This window comes from Ipomoea nil, unplaced genomic scaffold (assembly GCF_001879475.1).
Source record: "Ipomoea nil cultivar Tokyo-kokei standard unplaced genomic scaffold, Asagao_1.1 scaffold1407, whole genome shotgun sequence".
Lineage (NCBI taxonomy): Eukaryota > Viridiplantae > Streptophyta > Magnoliopsida > Solanales > Convolvulaceae > Ipomoea > Ipomoea nil.
The window spans coordinates 4,647,795-4,668,230 of record NW_017617835.1 but is presented as its reverse complement, the minus strand read 5'-3'; the positions used below and the strand labels follow the sequence as shown (position 1 = coordinate 4,668,230).

Below are 20,436 nucleotides of genomic sequence, written 5' to 3'. Positions count from 1 at the left end.
GTGAGAAAATAAGATTCTTACACAAGACTTACTCAAAGTGAGAACTAATACATAGTCATTTCTTCCTATTTTCATACATTGATATTTATAAATGATCATGGAGAAATAACTATCACCAGGATATGATATTGGCTATTGTTGTAAGATCAGCGAGTAAATACTTGTCCACAGTATGACTTTCATTGACAAACACTCATCAAAACCTTTATTCATGGTACGAACAAGTAAAAGACTTCCATAGCCGACAATTTGACTCTTCTGGGCTACAATGTTACATAGAATGATAAAATTGTACCAATTTCTACCCAACACAAATAGTTTCCACTAATAGTATCATATCTTCCATTAAAACCAACATTAACAGTGTATTGTCAGGCAAAAAACAACATAGTAAAAGCCCTCACTACACCTTCAGAAGAGGTAAGCAAACATCTAACTATCTATCAATCAAGCCTCAATGAATTTCTTGAGGTTTTTAAGCCACATCAAGTACTCCCTCCCATCCTTGTTTATCATGTACTCATGCAAAAAGTTGGTCGTGCTCGGCTTGATGCCCCTGATCTCGAGATACTTGTGGAAAGCTTTCTGAAGATTCTCATCCAAATCCCTAAAAGCAAAAGAGAGATAGATGGCATTAGTGTGAATGCAAACGAAACGGGGTTAATCACAGCAAAAATAAACAAACTCACGCGAAATCAGGGCCTTCATATGCAATTTGTTCCTCTGCACTATTGGGATCCCTAATTGACAAGCTATCTATGGAAATCTCATCAGGATAAGCAGTGCAGCCAAACTCCAGTGCAGGTCCATTCTTCTTGGAAACTCTTACAACAAGAGGAATTTGGGACTCATTGCCCTGTTCGGTGTCCTCGTCCCCGGATGCTCCTTCCTGATTCTCTTCACCAGTAACAAGGTCAGGCATGTGCACTTCTACACAGATGGTTTCACCTTGATACTCTCTTGTCAGTGTTATGGTCTGATATCCAGGATTATCTTCAATTTTAAATGGAAAACCAGCAGGAACATCCTCAACCTGAATCACAAACAAAGTCATGGAAACTTCATGGATGCTCAATTCACAAGCTAAAAACAACAATGGACCAAAAAAATTCAATCTTTGAACTAGAACAATCCTATTCTTTTTTTAGTAACAAGTGGAACTTTGCAAACTTGCAATTACCAAGTCAACAAAGTGAGCCAAGAACAATCCTATTCTGAAACTAGAACAAATAAATATAAACATATATATGCAAATTGAGCCTCCAGAATAATCAATTCTTGAACTAAGTACCAAAGCTCAAAACTTTCAGAACAACTTCAACATGAACAACCATTAATGAACTAGAAAAAATGAAAAAGAAAGGGAAAAAGTAGAGGGATGTGAAACCTTGTCAATTCCTTCGGTTTCTACGGCGCATCCGATCTCGGACTCGATGACTTTGAGAAGGGCCTCATCAGATTTCGTGGAGAAGTGGTGTAATCCAGAAGGGACTGCGCGCCGGAAAAAGCTTCCAGAAACACCCACGCGATTGGCGGCGGCGGAGGAGAAGAGGGAAGAAGAGCAGTGGTGGTGATACCTCTGAACTCTTCCAATGAATCGAGCGGCGACAGGCGCGATTTGCACAGCCGTTCTTCTGACGATATTGCTGAACGCCATTTTTAGGGTTTTAGAAGAGAGATGAAACGCAGCGAAGAGTATAGTATAACCTTCTTGTAGGGTTTTAGGATTTTATAAGGTGTTTATGATGCTGGGTTTTTGAGATTTTATCAGGTGTCCGCGACTCCATAGACGTCCACTGGTCCCTCAATATTGGGCTTGCCACGGCCCAAACGTGATCCAGATAAGATAATTAGCGACATTTATCTAATCCTAATGTGTAATGTGTAATAATAATAATAAAAAAAAAGAGTTTTCTTTCCATAAATAATCAATCAACAAGCTGAAGTATACTCCTAAAACACCATAAAAGAAGACAACTTTTTCGATTTCTTCCCATTTTACTTTAGGGTTTACTATAATCTACGTCTGTTGTAGAATCCCAATAGCAGCAGCATTGGAAGATCTGAAGAAACATTCTTTGTCATTCTTCCTTGTTCAAAGTACCCTTTGAAGAAAGATTCAATTTTGATACACATATAAGAGAGAGAAGAGATGAAGGTGATGTTTGGAAGGCCAGGAAAGGCAAGTGGACTGGTTCTGAGAATAGGGCAGTGTGGGTTTGCAGCTGCTTCACTTGGAGTTATGGCTTCTGCTTCTGGATTTTCTATTGCCACTGCTTTCTGGTACCTTTCTTTATTATTGTCTTTTTCATTTTACCCAGAATCTTTTTATTTTTATTTTTATATGAATATTCTTTTCACTGCATTTGAATGGAAATTAGCATGGTAATGAATGTGGATGCTTTTCATTCTTTATCCTTTGTTGGAGAAGATTAGTCTCTAAATAGAGTTGAATGGCAGGCTGAGGTTGGAAAGAAAGTTTTACAATGGACATTATATAATATACTCTGTAAGTGGAATAGGTTCTGTAAAGCTATTTGAACTGCAAGAGAGTATTGCTTTGGACCTTTGAGCTTGTTGGATTAGGTGAACTGAACTAGCTCAATTGATCAAACCGGTTGCATATCACGTTTTCAAGAAATGGTCTTAAGGTAGTCGGGTCCTCGCGATTGGTTAGTGCAAAAGAATCAAACTTTTTACTTTCTTGAAATTGTAGCAAAGTTGTTTTGCTTGGGAACTTTTATCGGTTTGTCCTTTTAGTCCTGATGGTAATGTTTAGTGTGGTTTTGAGCTTTCTTTCGGTGTTGGGGTTTTAGTAAAGTTTCAAGCTGCATATATATATATTGATGCTTGTTACTTTTGTAATGCTCGCGATTGTGACTGCACTTGCTATTTGTTTAAGCTCATTAGTGCGTGTCTCCTGGTTCAGCTATTTGATTGCTTCGATGGGGCTTCAAGTTATATGGAGTTTTATACTCGCCTGCAATGATATTCATGCCCTGAGGGTTAAGAGAGATCCGTGTAATCATATCTTCATGAGCCTGTCTGCTGTTGGCGATTGGGTACCTTTCTCTGCTCCTTCACTTTTAATTTACGCGACTTGTGGGTGATAAACGAACGAATGCTGTTTTTCTTACAAAAAGATCAGATCTTGGTTGCGGGATTTCTGATTGTATGTAATGCAGGTGACAGCGATGCTATCCCTTGGCGCTGCGTGCTCATCGGCTGGCGTGATGGTTCTGCTCGCTAGGGACACGACTTTCTGCAGATCCCAGGCCAATATCTCCTGCAACATGTTCCAGATTTCGATTGCATTGGCTTTTGTATCCTGGTTTTTTCTCGCTATCTCTTCTCTTGTCACGTTTTGTCTTGCAGCCTCGAGTTAGATGAGCTGGTTTTAGGCCACTCGGGGCTGCAACCTCGCTGCAGCTTTCTATCTGTGAATATGCTCGATTTTGACAGTATCCGAATAACAAACATTCAACCTTCTAACAACACACGATTCACATCGCTATATCTGATCTGTCTCCAATATGCTGTGTTTGATGTAAATTAGAGATCAAGTAGTGGGTTCGAGCTTCAGTGGAGGCGGTATTGACTCTTTGTGCTTCAGTACTTTGAGAAAGTCGTTATGAACAGATACTGCATTGTAACAGAGTCAGTAGTACTAAAAAAGACAGTAACATCTGATCAACTAGGAAATAGTATGTCGGGTTGGGAAACAAAGCAAAACACACATACAAACACACAATCCTAAATACTTTAATTTCTGCATTGCTGCTTACTTCTCATCCTTTGCCATTGCTATACTAATTATATACTCGATTTCCTCGACCACTTCTTTCATGGAAGGCCTGTTTTGTCGGCGCTCCTCCAAGCACCCGGTTGCCAGGAACCCTAGTGCCTTCATAGTCTCCAGCTCCAAGTTGCTTGCGCCTTCCTTCAACACGGGATCTACAGCGTCCATTATTCTTTCCTCCTCGACCAGCCTTTGCACGTAAACTGCCAAGTTTACGTCGTCTTGGTCTCTGTTAAAGTCTATTGCTTTCTGGGACGTCAGGAGCTCTAGCAGCACGACCCCGAAGCTGTAGACATCACTCTTGTCGGTGAGCTGATAGTTCCTGTAGTACTCGGGATCAAGATACCCTAAGGTGCCCTGGGCGCAAGTCGATATGTGGCTCATGTCCGTGTGAGCGAGACGCGAGAGACCGAAATCCGAGACCTTAGCGTTTAACTTCTCGTCCAACAAAATGTTGCTGGACTTGACATCGCGATGGTAGATTGGAGGAACCGCGGAGAAATGGAGGTAAGCCAGCCCCTCTGCGGTCGCCTGTGCAATGTTGAGCCGGTGGCTCCATGCTAGATGCTTGCGCTTATCATCGCCCTTTAGATGGTCGAGTAGAGTTCCATTCGGGATGTACTCGTACACCATCAATGGCTGCTCGAGCTCGACACAACAGCCGAGAAGGCGCACGAGGCTCTTGTGGTTCACTTGACACAATATTCTCACCTCATTCAAAACTTGGTCAGTGCCCTTAGTGTTGCCCAGTTTGGCACATTTCACAGCAACCACTCTTCCATCATCAAGAACTCCTTTGTACACTTCACCATATCCACCCACACCAAGCAGCCTGTCTCGAGAAAAGTTATTCGTCGCCCTCTTGATCTCCGTCCCGCTAAAAAGCTTTGCAGTCTTGACACCACCCGCATTGAGTATGGCCTCACGCTCGCTAGCTAGCCGCTCTCGCGCCTCCCTGATGCGCTGATATCGCTTGTACACCAAGAATCCTATCACTGCAGCTACCAGTGCCACCCCCAAACCTGATGTTAATCCTGCAAGAATCAAGAATCAAGAATCCCCAATTATGTCAAGACTTCCCGATAGGATAATGAAGAGGTAAATCAGGTGACCAGTATCGGGTGCCCACAAAGAGTTCACTACACATTAGGTGTAATTTTCGAAAGACTCGATCCTATGTTCTTGCCACAATCTACCGCTTATGCTTGTGTGGGCATTGGGCAACTAAAATCTTATACTAATAGTTAGATATGTACCTGCTATAAGGGCAGTTTTATCACTTCCACAACCATCCTGGCATACATCTGAACAAATTTAAGGATTATATCATGTTAGATTAGATAGAAAATTGAAAGGTTTCGGAGATTTTAAGGAACTTTACTATGTTAAAGATTGAATCTTTACTGCGAACACAAGATCCAACAATGGGGTCCCAGTGTAACCCTGAGTTACAGAAACATCTGCTGACGCCGCCACCCGAATTCCCGTCCGTTCCGCAAGTCGAATCGGAATCACAATCAGATTGGGAGCGACACAGAGGCTCCGGCGGCGACACCCACTGCAATTCCATTGCCGGTTGCGGCCACCGGCTCACCGGCAAAGAATCATCCAGGTTTACAAAGCTCCGGTACGCGCTGCAACCCGAACTCCGGACCCGCATCTTGTCCGACGTCGACGACCCGCCGGCTCGGAAAGTGCAGCAAATCGGCGCGTTGGAGCACGCGCCGCCGCCCAGGCTGCTAGTTATATAGGTATGGCAGAGGCTGGAGGCGGTGCAGTTGAGGGGCGAGTTCAGCAGATCTACCGTACAGTTAAGGTACAGAATGGTGTTGCTGCTGGTGATGTTGAACGGCAACGATGAGTTAAGCAGGACGCCGCCGGTGGAGATATCGTCGGTGACGCAGGCGCCGGGAACAAAGGACGACGGCGCGATCGTCAGCCGCTGAGATTCCGGGGTAATGGAGGTTATCGGATACGTATTATTGAGCGTATCAAACACTAGGCCACCATTATTGCATCGAACCTTGTACGAGGGATCGCCGCAGTCGGGGCCGGTGCTGAGTGGGTACGGCACCGGAGAAGAGCCGCAGTCGGCGCACCTCCGAGCAGAGAGTGCGCTCCCCGAGCATGATAGCAGCAGCAACGCAACAAAGAGGTGGCGCCGCCGCAGTAGAGAGGTATAAGCCGCTGTCATTTTGGAGCTAAGGGAACCGGAAAAATACGCCGAGAAGCCACTGATTCTTCTATTTATAGGAATTATAGGTCAAAAGAAGAACAGTTTCTCAGGATGTTTATCTCAAAAGAGAAATGAAAGATTGACTTCTTTTTTTTTTTTTTGGGAAAATGACACTTTTTCCCCTGTGTTATATGTTTATAGCACTTTTTCCTCCTGAGTTATTCATGCATCCACATTTGCCCCCTCAATTATTATAAAAGTGGCGGTTTTTCCCCCTGATAATATTAAATAGACATTTTTACCCTTAAATACATATTTTATTTATTTCTCTTGTTCAACAAATTATTGTTTATACGTAGGGATGGCCACAGTTCGGTTCGAACTGAACCGAACACTATAGCAATCAAATAAAAAAAAATTCGGTTATGATTCATAACATAACCCAATATTTGGGTTTCCGTTTATTAAAATTGTGAAGTGGAAAAAAATAGATTCTGAACCGTGAACCAGAGGTTCAAATCGGAACAACTACTAGCAATAGCTTAAAATTAGAATTATAATATTTGCAAATAGTGTATGTTTTTTTCGCATTTATATTGACTCTCACATATAAGTATATATAATCGCGATTTGGTTTTTATTTTGAATCGTTGTTTCACAATTTCGGATCCAATTTGAACTGTTGGTTCAAACATTATTTTAAAATTTTATTTTTTTATTTTTAAAGTATTCTAAATTCAACAATTAATGTATTTTATTTTTTCAAATTGTGGTTATAATTTGTTGGAGAAGTAAAATAAAGAAAATATTTATTTTAAGGATAAATATGTCCATTTAATATATCAGGGGGGGAAATTGCCACTTAAATAATATAGGAGAAAAAAGTGCTATAAGTATATAACACAGGGGAAAAAAGTGCCATTTTCCCTTTTTTTTAAAGAGGAAAGATTGACTTCTAAAGTGTAGAAACCTTGAGTACAATAAAAAAAAAAAAAATCAATGTGAAGTTTTCTTTAGGCACAAAACATGTGAAGTATTAAATACATTGCATTGAATTTTCTGCACATTGAGATTGGAAAAATAATTCTTTTTTCCCCTTTTTTTAGTCAAAACAAAAATATTATTTTGCTTCATTTAGTAGATAAATACCAAACAAGCGGCGACAACTGGACAATATATATGGAAGGTTCTTTAAGTTATTATCTTTGACTTTTGTGTGCTTCTACCCTACTTACCTTGTAATATATTTTGAGATGTAAGAAATTTTTGTGTATCGTACGATATCGCATGTAAACAATGATCATTTTGGGATGTGTCCTTGATACATTTGACGGTTAAATTTTTTTCACAAAAGTTAAATCTTCAATTTTAAGAATCTTTAACCTTTTGACTTGACAGAGTATAAAGGAAAATGCAAATTACGATAATTCAATGTAGAGTTGTAAAAACAGGCCGGGGTATAGCCGCATAGGTACTTTAAGGATGGTCAACTTTCATCTTTAATGGCGAGGGTTGACAAACACAAATAAAAATCGTAGCAGCCATGTGACTCTCTGTCTCTCTGAACATGCAGTGGTTGGTTGGGTTAGTTGGGACGACAATAGGATAGCAATCATAAACTTAAAAACATTAAATATTTGCTTTGAAAGGATAATACAATAATGTTGCCCCGTGAGTCCCCTTACAATAATTCTACATGTAATATAAAAAAATTCATATTTTCGTCAATATCAGAAGCTTCTGCCTATATCTCACATTATCACCTTTATTCCAATTCTTAATAGTCTATAATTAAATACATGCATCAGTCCATATAGTCAAACTTGGCAGCCAAACATCCACCAATCTAGAAGGCTTGATCTGCCCCTGATTAACTTATATACACGTTTGAACATAAGTATGCAAGTGTATATATATATAATGAGGTTGAAGTTGGCAACACTTTCAAAGTCTTGAGTTCAACCTAAACACTATACCAGATTTGCAGTAACATATTCATACACTAATATAGACACTTAATCCGAGACTTTAACTTTAAGTACCACTTCTCCATTCCTAAAGGAGTCGATGTGAGATTGTACCACACTATAAACCCGAGGCCAATACACGGTAGGCTACAATCATATACCTTCTAATCTTCCACACAACAATAGGAACACATTTCTTGATGGTGTGGTTGGATAGAGTGGCTTACTCATTGGATTTTGACGCTTATATTTTTGCCATAATGTATACAAGCTATTTTATGTACATGAACACACACACATATGTATATATATGACTTAACTGCTAACCTAGCAAAACTGTGCCTGGATCACTCAGGAGATTGAAGGGCATTCATGTGGGTGATTCTGCTAGTAGAAGGGTGTGCCACCATCCACATGACACCTTTTTCGGGACACATCCATCGATTGACATTTGTGTGGGAATGTTGCGATCTATTACATCGCCCAAACCGAGCTGCAAATCGCGTAAATAATCTTTAGTATTCAGGCAAATAACTTGACTGTATGTTGGTTGTGGAAAATGTTTGCAGAGAGTACCTGGCCATACTTGTTCCAGCCCCAGCAGAACACTTTGCTGTCCTCTTCAGAAACGTAAGAAAGGAAAATCAAACGGAAAAAAGTAGTTAGGCGTGCATTAGATAAATGTAGCCAATTATGGCAACTGCATAATCTAAATCAGCATTTGTTAAACATAACCTCCATACCGTGGCATACTACTACAGCAATATTTTCAGTGTGTCCCGGAGAAAATAGTTAACGTACCTGTAACTATAGCGCTGTGGCGTGCTCCACATGATACGACTTTTGCATTCACGTTTTCCAAACTAGGAGCATCAAGAAGCCGGGGAAGAGTCTGCCATGTAAAAAAGGGAAAGAAAAGGTTAGGCGGTCTTCAACCTTAATTACTTGTGCTATGATCCATTTGTCGTTCACATGTTCAACGTTCACAATAAAAGATCTATAGTTGAATGGTTGCAAGAAAGCGCTTCATTACCAAAGGATAAATTGTCTTTTACATTAAACTATGCTAAACAATATCCGAAGGATAGAATTCGGTGTGTATATATACCTCTGCTTGATCCCCTCCCGTTCCTAACTGTCCAAATTGGTTGCCACCAAATGCATATACATCACCGTCAGCAGAAATGCATAGTGTGTGCCATAGTCCAGCCGCAACACTTTTAATCCTGATTCCAAGTAACGAAGATACACACGCAGGACTTAGCTCATCATCAGTACTTCCTTGGCCACACTACAGATATGGCAACACAACTTTATTTAATGTCTTAATAGAGCAGAATCAACAAGTACAAAATACATTGACATCATACTGGATGTGAAAGCACAAATTAGTAATACAATTATATTAACATCTTGATGACATGGGCATAAATGTTTATACTCACTGAAACAATTATTACAAACCACAGATATTTGAAAAATTGTACATACTCTGTTTAATGCAGAAGAATTTAGAGTTGGTTAGTTTTATTAAGCAATTAATTAGTCCGAAGAGATTCACCTGTCCGTAGAGTCCCCAACCAAAAGTAAGTAGTGCTCCAGCATCTGCAAACAAATTGGTAGAAGAAAAGGTTTTGTTGAAATAGCTTTATAGCAATGTAACAGTACCTTATGACAGGGCATTTACACAATGGTATACAGAGTAGACCATTCAAAGAGCGGGGAATGATAAACCAACGAAGAAATTAAAAGGAAATGATACATCCCAATTACTATTAGAAGATACCTGTTACAACGGCACTATGGCGACCGCCACAGGCAATTGCTTTCACATAACTCCCCGGAGCTATATGTCCTTGTCCCTCTGAACCCATGCTTCCATGAGAAACACCCACAACTCTATCCTTTGCCATGGGAGAGGAGCTGATGCAAGGAATGGGGTGTGGAGAAGATACCATGCGAATGCGGGACCCTAAGCCAAGCTGCCCTTCACCTCCATACCCCCAACCCCAGACTTGTCCTATATCTGGAACTTCGCGGAAAAAGATAAATCAAGTTTTTTGCTTTAAATAGCTTGAAATTATTAACATCATTAGAAATCCACAGTGCTTATGATCCATAGATCTAGGCATTATCCACAGTCCAAAATATGAGGAATTCACCTGACAGGGCGAGTGTGTGCCTGCCACCAGCTGCAACACTAACAACTCTTACTCCTGGGTTCAATGTGACCAAACATGGAAGTGCAGAAAGACTTTCATCGTTTGACGAAGAGCTCTCTGCTGCTTGTCTAGATGATGATACGCGTCTTCTTTTTGCACCATCTTCTACACCTCTGCTAACAGACACAGCACCAGCAGCTGATCCTGACCCCTGGAAGCGAGGGCTTACTGTGATAATGTAAACCTTCAGCATGTTACATCGTAAAAAGCAAATGGGAAACTGCATCTTGCTGATTCTAAATACAATGCAAAATTGCAAAGTACCTTGTTCTGTAAAGAGCATAGTCTGTTTTTCAGTTTCACTGTTCTCAATGTTTAATCCCACAGATGGATCCCCAATAACCTTTCCAGAAGGGATGCACTCTTTCCATCCCCACGTGAAAACCTCTCCATTCTCTGCATTTGAGATTGATTCTTTCAGTCTTCTTCAGTGGTATGATTGAATAAAAGGAGGTGATGAGGCTCAATAGCATGAAGAGGACACATTTAACGGCATTAAAACATAAAACTGACTTGACAAACAGAATAGACGTTGTAGTGGAAAGATTTTAGCCATTAAGCAAAACGAACAGTAAAAGGCCATCATTAAACCATCTCTAAAGTACAGAGTATTAAATTTTGAATCATTTTGCCAATCAATTTTCAGTGGTAGGGTCAAAACTGTCCGGAGTACCTGTAACAACAACACAATGAGCCCAACCTGCAGAAGCTTTTGCTATTGAAACTCCATCAGGAAGGGGAAAAGGCTCTGGCGTTTCCTTACAAAAATCAATTCCAACAAAATGCAACTTAGTTTGGCACAGAATTAAAGAATACAATAACACTTTTAATCAAAATACCGCCTTACAGCCCCTTACCCCATGCTTCCCTGACGTTATATAGCTTTGACCCAAATCATCTGCTGAACCCCAGGTAATAAGCTTTCCAGAGTCTAATTAAACCATATATACAAACAGCATAAGTGCATAATACAAAAGCATATATACAAACTGCACAATATGATAAAAATATCATGATTTAGTTTATACAGATTACAGCACTTCATAAACCATAATTCAAACAGTAGAACTCCTGATATTATAGAATAGTTTTTTTTTTTTTTTTTTTTTTTTTTTTCTAAAGGAATAATTTAGGGTTTATATGCTACAAGCCTTTTCCTTCAAATTAAACTATAATTGATTCCAAGCTTTCCTACTGCCACTCGCTCTGAAAATGAAACAGTGAGACTTCAACCAAAGAAGAAGAGAAAGTCCATTCGCAAATGCACAAAAGACTAACGGATTCTGTCTTCATAAAATACAGTCGAAGAACAATTCAGCGAAAATGGCAGAGGAAGCTTTGAGAAAAAAGAATACAGTTACCTGAAATGGCCATGGCAAAGCCACAACCCCCGCCGGAAACGTCCTTCCATGAAGTGCCGGCCCCAACAGACGACGGCGGCAGTTTCACCACCACCGGCGAGAGTAACGGCGACCGTTTCTGTAAAGCCCCCGGCAAATACCCCCACATATACACTACTCTCTCCATCTCCACGCCACTCCCCTCGCCATTCCCATTCATTCCGAGCAAATCTCCTCCCCGAAACACACAGAAGAAAAAAAAATGAGAAAAAATAAAACCAATAAAGTTGTGAGCTTTGAAAAGTTTCCTTGGAGTGTTTGCGTTTGTGGAAGCGAAAGAGAGAGTGCTGTGAGCGTTTTGAGTTTTTTTATTAATTTTTAATTTTTTTTGGTTTTGGCGTTGTGAGAAAATTCGGAAAAGTATCGTAAAGCATTAAAAAAGGGGGGCGTATCATTTTCCTGCCAAAGAGGGGTGCCACGTCGGATGCTCACGTGGTTGGCAGCCGACGTGGTGCGTTTCTAACCATCAGATGATTTGGCGATTTACAGCCAGGTGTTAGGGGGAAGCTTCTGGAAGGTCGTCATGTCTCAAGTCTCGACCATATTATTCTTACTGGTAGCACCAGCCTCCGAAACCTCACGACATGCTTACATATACAATCGAGAAATGGTGACCAGTGCTTTTTGCCTTTTTAACGAATTTTAACTGTTTCCTACCACATTATATATTTTTTTTAAAAAATATATTTTTTAATAAGTCAATAAATAGGCTCAACCACTATTGTCACCCTTGTGCTCGGTTAGCTTCTCAAATGAAAGTATGTATGAATAGATATTACATTGTAATAGAGTCAGTAGTATTAAAATAAAAATAAAAATAAAAATAAAAAACAAAAAAACTCAACCACTATTCACAAGTGCTTAACCCTGTAATAATCTAAAATAAGATTCAATTTGATACACAAGCTTCCTAGAAATCTTGCATTTATCATTTTTTTCAAGTTACATTAGATTGTCAGTTCATATAAAAATGATATGGAAATTTAATTAAATAAAAGGTTGTTAACATAAATTTATTAATACTATAAATTAAAGTCAAGCAAACCCTATCACTATATACTTCATCTTTGACTTCTTTCATTAGCTTCGTCTTCTTAAACATTGCAATACATACACTTTACTCTTCTTTTTTTTTTCTTTTTTTTTTTTTTTTTACAGTAAAAACATTGCATTACAAACATTTGGTATTATCGAATTTGAAACATGTCCATGATCATGGACACCATGTCAAAAACATTTTTTATTTTATTTTGTCAATCACATCAGCTTAATCAAACGTCATGTCATCAAAATCCGATAGAACTTAGAAAAAATAGTAAATACAAGAATTTTAGAAAGTGTGTGTATTAAATTGGATCTTATTTTAGACTACATGATTAATTGAGCTATAATTAAGAATTCTTAAATAATTCGAACTATTCGCTAAAAAAATACAGTAAAAGTTATGAGTGTTTGTGTCCTCAGGTGAAACCTGGCTGCCTAATTATTGCATGTCTCCTCTTTTTTTTTTTTTTTTTTTCCAAGAGTTATGGGGAATTTCGTCATTTATTGTCACATTACATGTGTTTTCTGTTTTCATTGTCATCATCACTCCTGGTCGAATTACAAAGTGTTTATTTACCTTACACTAAAATGCACAATATTTCAAATCTATTAGGCAATTTATCATCTGATTATATTATATATTTTCATAAATATTTTACAATGAATTTAATTTGTTTTCAACATGTAAAATAACATTATTATCAAAACTCGTAAAAGAATAATGAGGTTTGTAATCCTTAGAGCATCCACATTGGTTGGGGAGAATGGGGGAATAATGTAAGAGTGATTAGGAAAGAGAGTGTGGAAGGGGAGAGAAAAAAAAAAACAAAACAAAACAAAAAAAAATTAAAAAAAATAATAATAATAATCAGAGGCTTTTGCCCTCGCGCACAGCCTTCCTTCTTCTTCTTTCTTTCTTTCTTTTTTTTTTTTTTGACAATATCCTCACATTTGCAGGACAATTATTTTTCAATTATCTCCCCTCCACACTAGCTATTATCTCATGTAGGGAAGAATTAATGCTGAAATCTCCCCACAATATGCACAAGTGTGGATGCTCTTATAATCTTTAACAAATATCTAACCTGTCATACTAGGATGTACCTAACTTGTTGTTATAATGTCACGTTTCCAAATAAGGAGTTCGGGTCGCTGGCCCATAACGCGAGACAAACTTCACGGCTCAAACGTTGCCCATTCTTAAAGCCACTTGTTATCAAGTGGTGTTGCGTGTACGGATCCGTGAAGCCACACGTTTCTCAATCATTCGATGGGCTCGGATCTGTGAATCGGATAAGCAATCGGGTGGCTGAGAATGCGAGTCCAATCATTGTGCATTTGTAGCCCAACCATGGCCTTCGGTTTCTGAGGGGCACAATAGTTTAAGGGAATGGAGCTATGTGTACGGAATCATTGGGTGTTGGGTGGTCGTAGTCTCATCTCATGGGCCATTATATTATTGTGTCTCATAATGCAAATCATTTTATGGGCCCAGTAGTTTATAATTTATATGATAAGGTTTGGAACCAGCCCAAAATTATTTGGTCGGAAAATATCCCATTTTTGTTGAGAATTCACCTTAGGTCCCTAATTTATTGTTGGTGCCAATTTGATCCAATCATTATATCGTGCACAAGGACATACAATGCATTGTGCGTCCCACTCTGTTCAAAATGACGTCATTTTATTAAGTTGTGTGAGGGGTTGAAGCAACGGACACCGCTCTGTGTGTATCATGTTAAGAGTTGATGTGTTTATGTGTATTACGTTAAGAGTTTATGTATATTATTTAAGAGTTTATATATATTATGTATTACGTTAGATTATGTGTATTATCCTTTCAAAAAAGGTTATGTGTATTATGTTAGGAGTTTATGTGTATCATATTATACAATTATGTACATTCGAAACATGGGATTTTTTAAGAGTTAAGAGTTTATGTGTATGTTAAGAGTTTATTTGTATGTTAAGAGTTTATTTGTATTATGTGTTATGTTAGATTATGTGTATTATGCTAGTGGTTTATGTGTATCTATTATACAATTATGTACATTCCAAACGGAGTTAACAGCAGAAACGGAAAACGAAATTTCCAAAAAAAAACCAGATACAAAATGATGTCATTTTAGACCAGAGCACACAATATAATTTGCCAAATGGATCTCTACTTTGGTATTACTATCCCGATAAAACTAATTCAGATTCAGTTTGATTCGCGTTTGTAAAATTTGACTCTTACTCATAAGATCTCTAAGTTTTGCACTAGTAAAGTTTAATTCTTACTTAAAGGTAAGACATAACTTAGAAGTTCGACATAACTTAGCAGTAAAACATAACTCAAAAGTTTTTAACATGACAAACATATATAATTGATTCTTAAACTTTATGGTTACATTAATAGCTTACTTATCCATTGACATAATTTATTGGGTTAACATAATTTTATATTAGCACTACAATCCACCCCTTCCCTTTGGCACAATTAAAAGAAGCACAACCTTAGAGCATTAATCTAGTGGATAAGAAGTTTCATTTATACTTTTTAGGTGACAAATTAAAGTGAGAGGTTGATCTATGTTCATAAATAAGTATGGATCGAGATATAGTCCTACAAAATCAGAAACTTGAGTTATAATAAAAGGAAGAAGAAGAAGAAGCACACACATGAACATACACCAAAAACAGCTATGTATGCATGGCATGGGAACCCAAGAAGGTGTAACATTCCATTTTCATGATACTTGTTCACATGCTTATATATATATAGCCGGCCCCACGCTTCAACCAACCAGCTGAAAAAAGAGGAGAGTGATGGAGAAGGAGAAGAAGAGCAACGTGAGCACCACCTACTTTGAGATGCCTCTGCACTACCCAAAATACACCATGGAAGACTACAAAGAAATGCCAGAATGGAAGGTCGATAAGCTTCTAGCTGACTATGGATTGCCCGCCAATGGCGACTTGGACTACAAGAGGGCGTTTGCAATGGGTGCTTTCCTCTGGCCACCCACTTCACAGAATAAGAACAAGACCAAGAACGTCAGCCATTAATGGCAGATTGCAAATAAATCAATCTTTATTACTTTTTAATAATATACATAAACAAAAGACTCCATCTTTTCAATCATAACATACATATATGCATCCAGTTTTTAATTAAAATTAGAGCTTTGGGCAGCACTTCTAAACATTAATTGCAGTAGCAAACCCTAATTTTTAAAGCAAATGGACATTTATATAACCACCGCCATTAATGAAACACTAAAAATGTTAGGGCCGAAGTTAAAAGAGGCGAGTCTAACGTTCTGCTATCAAATTAAAGTGGTTAATGGGAGTGGGGGAAGCAAAGATTTTTTCCGGTTGTTTTCGGAGGGTGTCGGTGGTGGCGCAACCACGTCGCCATCTCAGCAGCCTAAGATACAACTAACACTACAGACAAGCTTTCGTTTTAGAAATCCCCAGAATCAAGAACCAGAACAGACAAAACGACACGGCTCTGTCATCTTCCTCGGCGCTAAACAATCAAGAATTCTCACTTTTACAGAGAGATATATGCGTGTTTTGTGTGTATTTCTGAATTGAATAGCGAGATGAAGGGGGAGATCGCCGGGGACGTTTCGAGATTCTCGACGGCGGCGATCAAGATCGCCGCTTTCCTGTTCGTAGCCATCGTTTCCTTCTACGCCGGAACTCACTGGTCAAATGCCCAGCCACAGGAGCTACTCTTCTTCGGTTCCCGCCAAAACTCTTCTTCTCCCGGCGCCGGCGCCGTCGTCCTCTCCCGTAACCCCATCAATTCATCGTCTGCAACAAAGGACACGGCTGCCGCCGACGACCAGCAGGAAGAAAAAGTTTCGGCTGCAATTCCGCCGGCGACAGTCAATTTGTTGCCTCCACCGCCGCCGCCGCCGCAGGCGGTGCTGATGACCGGGGTGGTGGACGGTGACGGGGTTATGACGGATGACTTTACGGTGGGGAAGATTGAAGCAGACTGGGTGGATAATTGGGAGGAAGAAGATGAAATTGAAGGTGAAAAGCTTGCGGTTAAGAAGTTTGAGCTGTGCCCTGGCAATATGAGTGAATACATACCTTGCTTAGACAACATGGAGGCTGTAAAAACCCTAAAATCCACAGAGAAAGGCGAAGAATTCGAGCGCCATTGCCCAGGCAAGGGCTTGAACTGCTTGGTTCCTGCACCCGAAGGCTACAAACCTCGGATACCATGGCCACAAAGTCGCGATGAGGTACCCTCCATCAGTTACTATCTAAGAGTGTGCACCAGATCAATTCTGCCTTGTGATATGAAAAACGATTCAAACTTCAAACCAAGAAGGCCAGTAGGCTACCTTCTGGTTATAAGTCAGCATCGTGACTAACTTGACTGGGTTGCCCCTATAATTGCTTTATTCTTGAATCTTGAAATATCTATACATGTTGTGCTAAACTGCAGGTTTGGTTCAGCAATGTCCCCCATGAACGCCTTGTTGAGGATAAAGGAGGCCAGAATTGGATAACACGAGACAACGACAAGTTCAGGTTTCCAGGAGGTGGCACACAGTTCATCCGTGGGGCAAATGAGTACTTGGATCAGATTCAAAAGGTGACCAATTCTCTGAACTTAAGTATGAATTGCAGAAATTTTTTGTGTTACATTCTGACATTCAATCTGGTGCATATGTGTTAGATGGTGCCTGAAATTGCATTTGGTAATCGTACCCGAGTTGTGTTGGATGTTGGTTGTGGCGTGGCAAGCTTTGGTGCCTATTTACTGTCACGAAACGTGCTCCCCCTCTCAATTTCCCCAAAGGATCAGCACGAAAACCAGATCCAATTTGCACTCGAACGGGGTGTTCCTGCAATGGTGGCTACTTTTGCAACGAGGCGCTTGTTGTATCCTAGTCAGGCCTTCGACTTAATCCATTGTTCAAGGTGCCAGATAAACTGGACTCGCAATGGTAAACTTCTTAGCTTTTTAAGTTAGCGGCTCTTGCTCGTTTCTTAGTTTATGAGTGTCTCTAATTGCACATCCCTCTGATTCGTTTTAATCAAGATGGAATATTGCTTCTGGAGGCCAACCGGATGCTTCGAGCAGGAGGGTATTTTGTTTGGTCTGCACAGCCTGTTTATAAGCACGAAGCAGCCCTGGGAGTGCAATGGGAAGGTATTTTAGTACTGATTATCATTGCTTCTTTGCTCGAAAAAGAATGAAAAGTTGGTGTGTGAATTGACATTTAATCTCGGTTTTCTTATATCCAGAGATGGTTAATCTCACCACGAGTATTTGCTGGAAACTTGTGAAGAAAGAGGGCACCATCGCAATATGGCAGAAGCCTTTAAACAACAGCTGCTATTTAAGCCGCGAGGAAGGAAGCCAGCCGCCATTGTGTGATCCAAACGACGATCCTGACAACATCTGGTTCTCCTTCTCTGCCAATCTGGTCCATTATATTTCAAGATTTCGATTAATCCATGATAATTTGATGTATATATGTCCTGTTCTGCAACTTGTGCTCGTTCGTTGTCATTCTTAGGTACGTTGATTTGAAGGCTTGTATCACACAGCTGCCCGAGGAAGGGTATGCTGCGAATGTGTCCACGGGGCCAGAACGCCTCCATTATCCTTCACACAGGCTGAAAACCGTACATCTTGATGCTCAGATATCGAGAGTGGAGCTAGTTAGGGCAGAGTCAAGATACTGGAGGGATATAGTCGAGAGCTACATTCGCAGACTGGGTTGGGACAAATTCCAACTTCGAAACGTGATGGACATGAGAGCCGGTTTTGGAGGGTATATTTTCGATTCTCACCATTTCACTGCACTCTACTGTTTAATTAGTTCATAAGACTGGAACATACATGACAGGTTTGCTGAAGCACTGATTAACAATAAGCTGGAGTGTTGGGTCCTGAATGTTGTTCCCGTGAGTGGACCGAACACGTTGCCTGTTATATATGATCGCGGTCTCATTGGAGTTATGCACGACTGGTATGTAAGAACCCCGAGAATGTTGAGCATATAATATATATAAACATAAATCTGCAATCCAACTATCAGCTTAGACTTTTAGTTGAAATGGAGCACATGCTTCAATTTGGTATCAGAGCTATCTGCAGGTTTCGCTATACTAATCATATGTTGTTGATGTGTTTCCTACTACATTGTCTCCTAGGTGTGAACCATTTGACACCTATCCAAGAACATATGACTTGCTGCATGCTAATGGCCTCTTCTCCATTGAAAGGAAAAGGTAATTAAATCTTTTCTTTAGGATATATTTAATCGGAGAATTGATTGATCTGTGTATTGTAAATATATCGAATTAGATGCAATGTATCGAGCATCATGGTTGAAATGGATCGCGTTTTGAGGCCCGGGGGGAAGGTATATGTTCGCGATGTTGTTGGGGTTATGGATGAGCTTGAAGAGGTTGGGAAGGCTGTGGGGTGGGAAGTATCAGTGGAAGAAACCTCTGAAGGTCCTCATGCAAGTTATAGGGTCTTCACAGCTGAGAAGAAACTCAAGTAGTGAACTATGAAACCAAGAGAAATCAAATGAATTTGTGGTTAGTTGGAAGCTAAGCAAACAACTAACTTGTGTGGAAGATTTGTTATGTTATAGTTTTTGCATGCATACATAAATTGCATTATATCATTAATTATGTTGTTGTAAGATGAATGATTGGAACTTGTTGTACTGTGAAAGATTATATTATTTGCATGTTTGGATGCATATATTAATTGTATCACTCGTGTAATATTGTTAGGGTAAATAACTATATATATTGGTATGTGGACATGGTTATCGGTAATGTCACATTTCTCTTAAGCTAGTATGAAACATGGATCGTAGGGTCAAAGTCGGTCCTACAAAGTGATAGGTATAGTTGGAAAATACTTGGTGTACTCTCATTTTAAATTTTTAAATTTGTACTTCTTCTCACATGTTTTTTATGTAGATATTTTTCTGTGGACCCACATGATGAAAATAACCAATCTTAATTTGGCACATTAGGGAGTATAAATGAGAGAATAGAATTTTGGGAGTCTATGTAGTAGAAGTCGGTATAGTTTATTACATTTAATTGAATCAAAAGGAGTTTTCAAAAAAAAAAAAAAAACTAAATCAAAAAGGAAATCATCATGAGTACATGTACTCCTAGACCCGGCAATTATGGACACGACCCGTTAACACGATACGAAACCGGACACGAAAATAACGGGTTAGTGTTTAGCCTTAACATGTCCCGGGTCGTTAAAGGATTGACCCGTTAAGAACCCGTTATGTTTCGTGTCTTAACGGGTCAACCCGTTAAACCTATTAAGAACCCGTTTAACCCGTTAATATTATCGTGTCAACCCGTTTACACAAACTTGTTTATAACCCGCTAAGAACCATTTTCATGAATGAGATTACAAAAGATATCATGAACATGACTAATGATGAATTTACTACATTAGGCCAAAATCATATACCAATTATTGATGTTCAACAATACGAAATTTGAATTTTTATTGTGTTCAATTTTATTCTAAAAACTAGCATGGACTTCTTTAATTATGATTTTTGTATGTTACTCCGTATTTTATCATTTTATGAATGTTATAAATTGAATATTTTGTTTAGTTTGTTTGATGGATTGAATTGTAGGTTTTATTTCTTTTTTATATAACTTAAATTTAAATTTTAGTTTTTTAAAAAATATATTAATAGTTTTAGCGGGTTTAAACGAATTTCGTGTCATATCGTGTCGACACGACCCGAAACCTGTTAACAAAACGTGTCTATCGTGTCAACCCGTTTAACTCGTTGACAAATCGTGTTCGTGT

At 39.2% G+C, this 20,436-nt stretch overlaps 5 protein-coding genes across 7 annotated transcripts; 2 read left to right on the top strand and 3 right to left on the bottom strand.

Moving 5' to 3' along the window:
• Positions 1-181: 181 nt before the first annotated feature.
• LOC109186396 (uncharacterized protein At2g39795, mitochondrial-like) lies at positions 182-1,733 on the bottom strand. The gene is made up of 3 exons (XM_019336357.1): positions 1,388-1,733; positions 690-1,033; positions 182-607 (listed from the first exon to the last, which is right to left on the bottom strand). Exons 1-3 carry the CDS (start codon positions 1,655-1,657, stop codon positions 448-450), a joined length of 774 nt encoding a protein of 257 aa, XP_019191902.1. The 5' UTR covers positions 1,658-1,733; the 3' UTR covers positions 182-447.
• A 203-nt stretch (positions 1,734-1,936) lies between these two features.
• On the top strand, positions 1,937-3,532 carry LOC109186397 (CASP-like protein 5B2). Its single transcript, XM_019336358.1, has 3 exons — positions 1,937-2,283; positions 2,930-3,062; positions 3,186-3,532. Exons 1-3 carry the CDS (start codon positions 2,153-2,155, stop codon positions 3,384-3,386), a joined length of 465 nt encoding a protein of 154 aa, XP_019191903.1. The 5' UTR covers positions 1,937-2,152; the 3' UTR covers positions 3,387-3,532.
• Positions 3,533-3,650: 118 nt separating this feature from the next.
• Positions 3,651-6,081, bottom strand: LOC109186390 (wall-associated receptor kinase-like 20). The gene is made up of 3 exons (XM_019336345.1): positions 5,204-6,081; positions 5,056-5,103; positions 3,651-4,833 (listed from the first exon to the last, which is right to left on the bottom strand). The coding sequence occupies exons 1-3, from the start codon at positions 5,991-5,993 to the stop codon at positions 3,782-3,784; spliced, it is 1,890 nt and encodes a 629-aa protein (XP_019191890.1). The 5' UTR covers positions 5,994-6,081; the 3' UTR covers positions 3,651-3,781.
• A 1,780-nt stretch (positions 6,082-7,861) lies between these two features.
• LOC109186391 (ultraviolet-B receptor UVR8-like) lies at positions 7,862-11,888 on the bottom strand. 3 transcript variants are annotated; one of them, XM_019336346.1, is made up of 11 exons: positions 11,526-11,888; positions 11,022-11,095; positions 10,838-10,922; positions 10,429-10,560; positions 10,105-10,332; positions 9,729-9,974; positions 9,504-9,547; positions 9,051-9,233; positions 8,744-8,834; positions 8,519-8,562; positions 7,862-8,435 (listed from the first exon to the last, which is right to left on the bottom strand). In XM_019336346.1, the coding sequence occupies exons 1-11, from the start codon at positions 11,722-11,724 to the stop codon at positions 8,313-8,315; spliced, it is 1,449 nt and encodes a 482-aa protein (XP_019191891.1). In that variant the 5' UTR covers positions 11,725-11,888; the 3' UTR covers positions 7,862-8,312. The 3 variants fall into 3 exon arrangements, with proteins under 3 accessions (XP_019191891.1, XP_019191892.1, XP_019191893.1); XM_019336347.1 differs by having other exon boundaries at positions 9,729-9,968; XM_019336348.1 differs by lacking the exons at positions 10,838-10,922; positions 11,022-11,095.
• A 4,042-nt stretch (positions 11,889-15,930) lies between these two features.
• Positions 15,931-19,350, top strand: LOC109186389 (probable methyltransferase PMT11). Its single transcript, XM_019336344.1, has 9 exons — positions 15,931-16,852; positions 17,059-17,208; positions 17,293-17,563; positions 17,659-17,769; positions 17,865-18,024; positions 18,140-18,397; positions 18,473-18,595; positions 18,780-18,857; positions 18,934-19,350. Exons 1-9 carry the CDS (start codon positions 16,199-16,201, stop codon positions 19,133-19,135), a joined length of 2,007 nt encoding a protein of 668 aa, XP_019191889.1. The 5' UTR covers positions 15,931-16,198; the 3' UTR covers positions 19,136-19,350.
• The last annotated feature ends 1,086 nt before the right edge of the window (positions 19,351-20,436 follow it).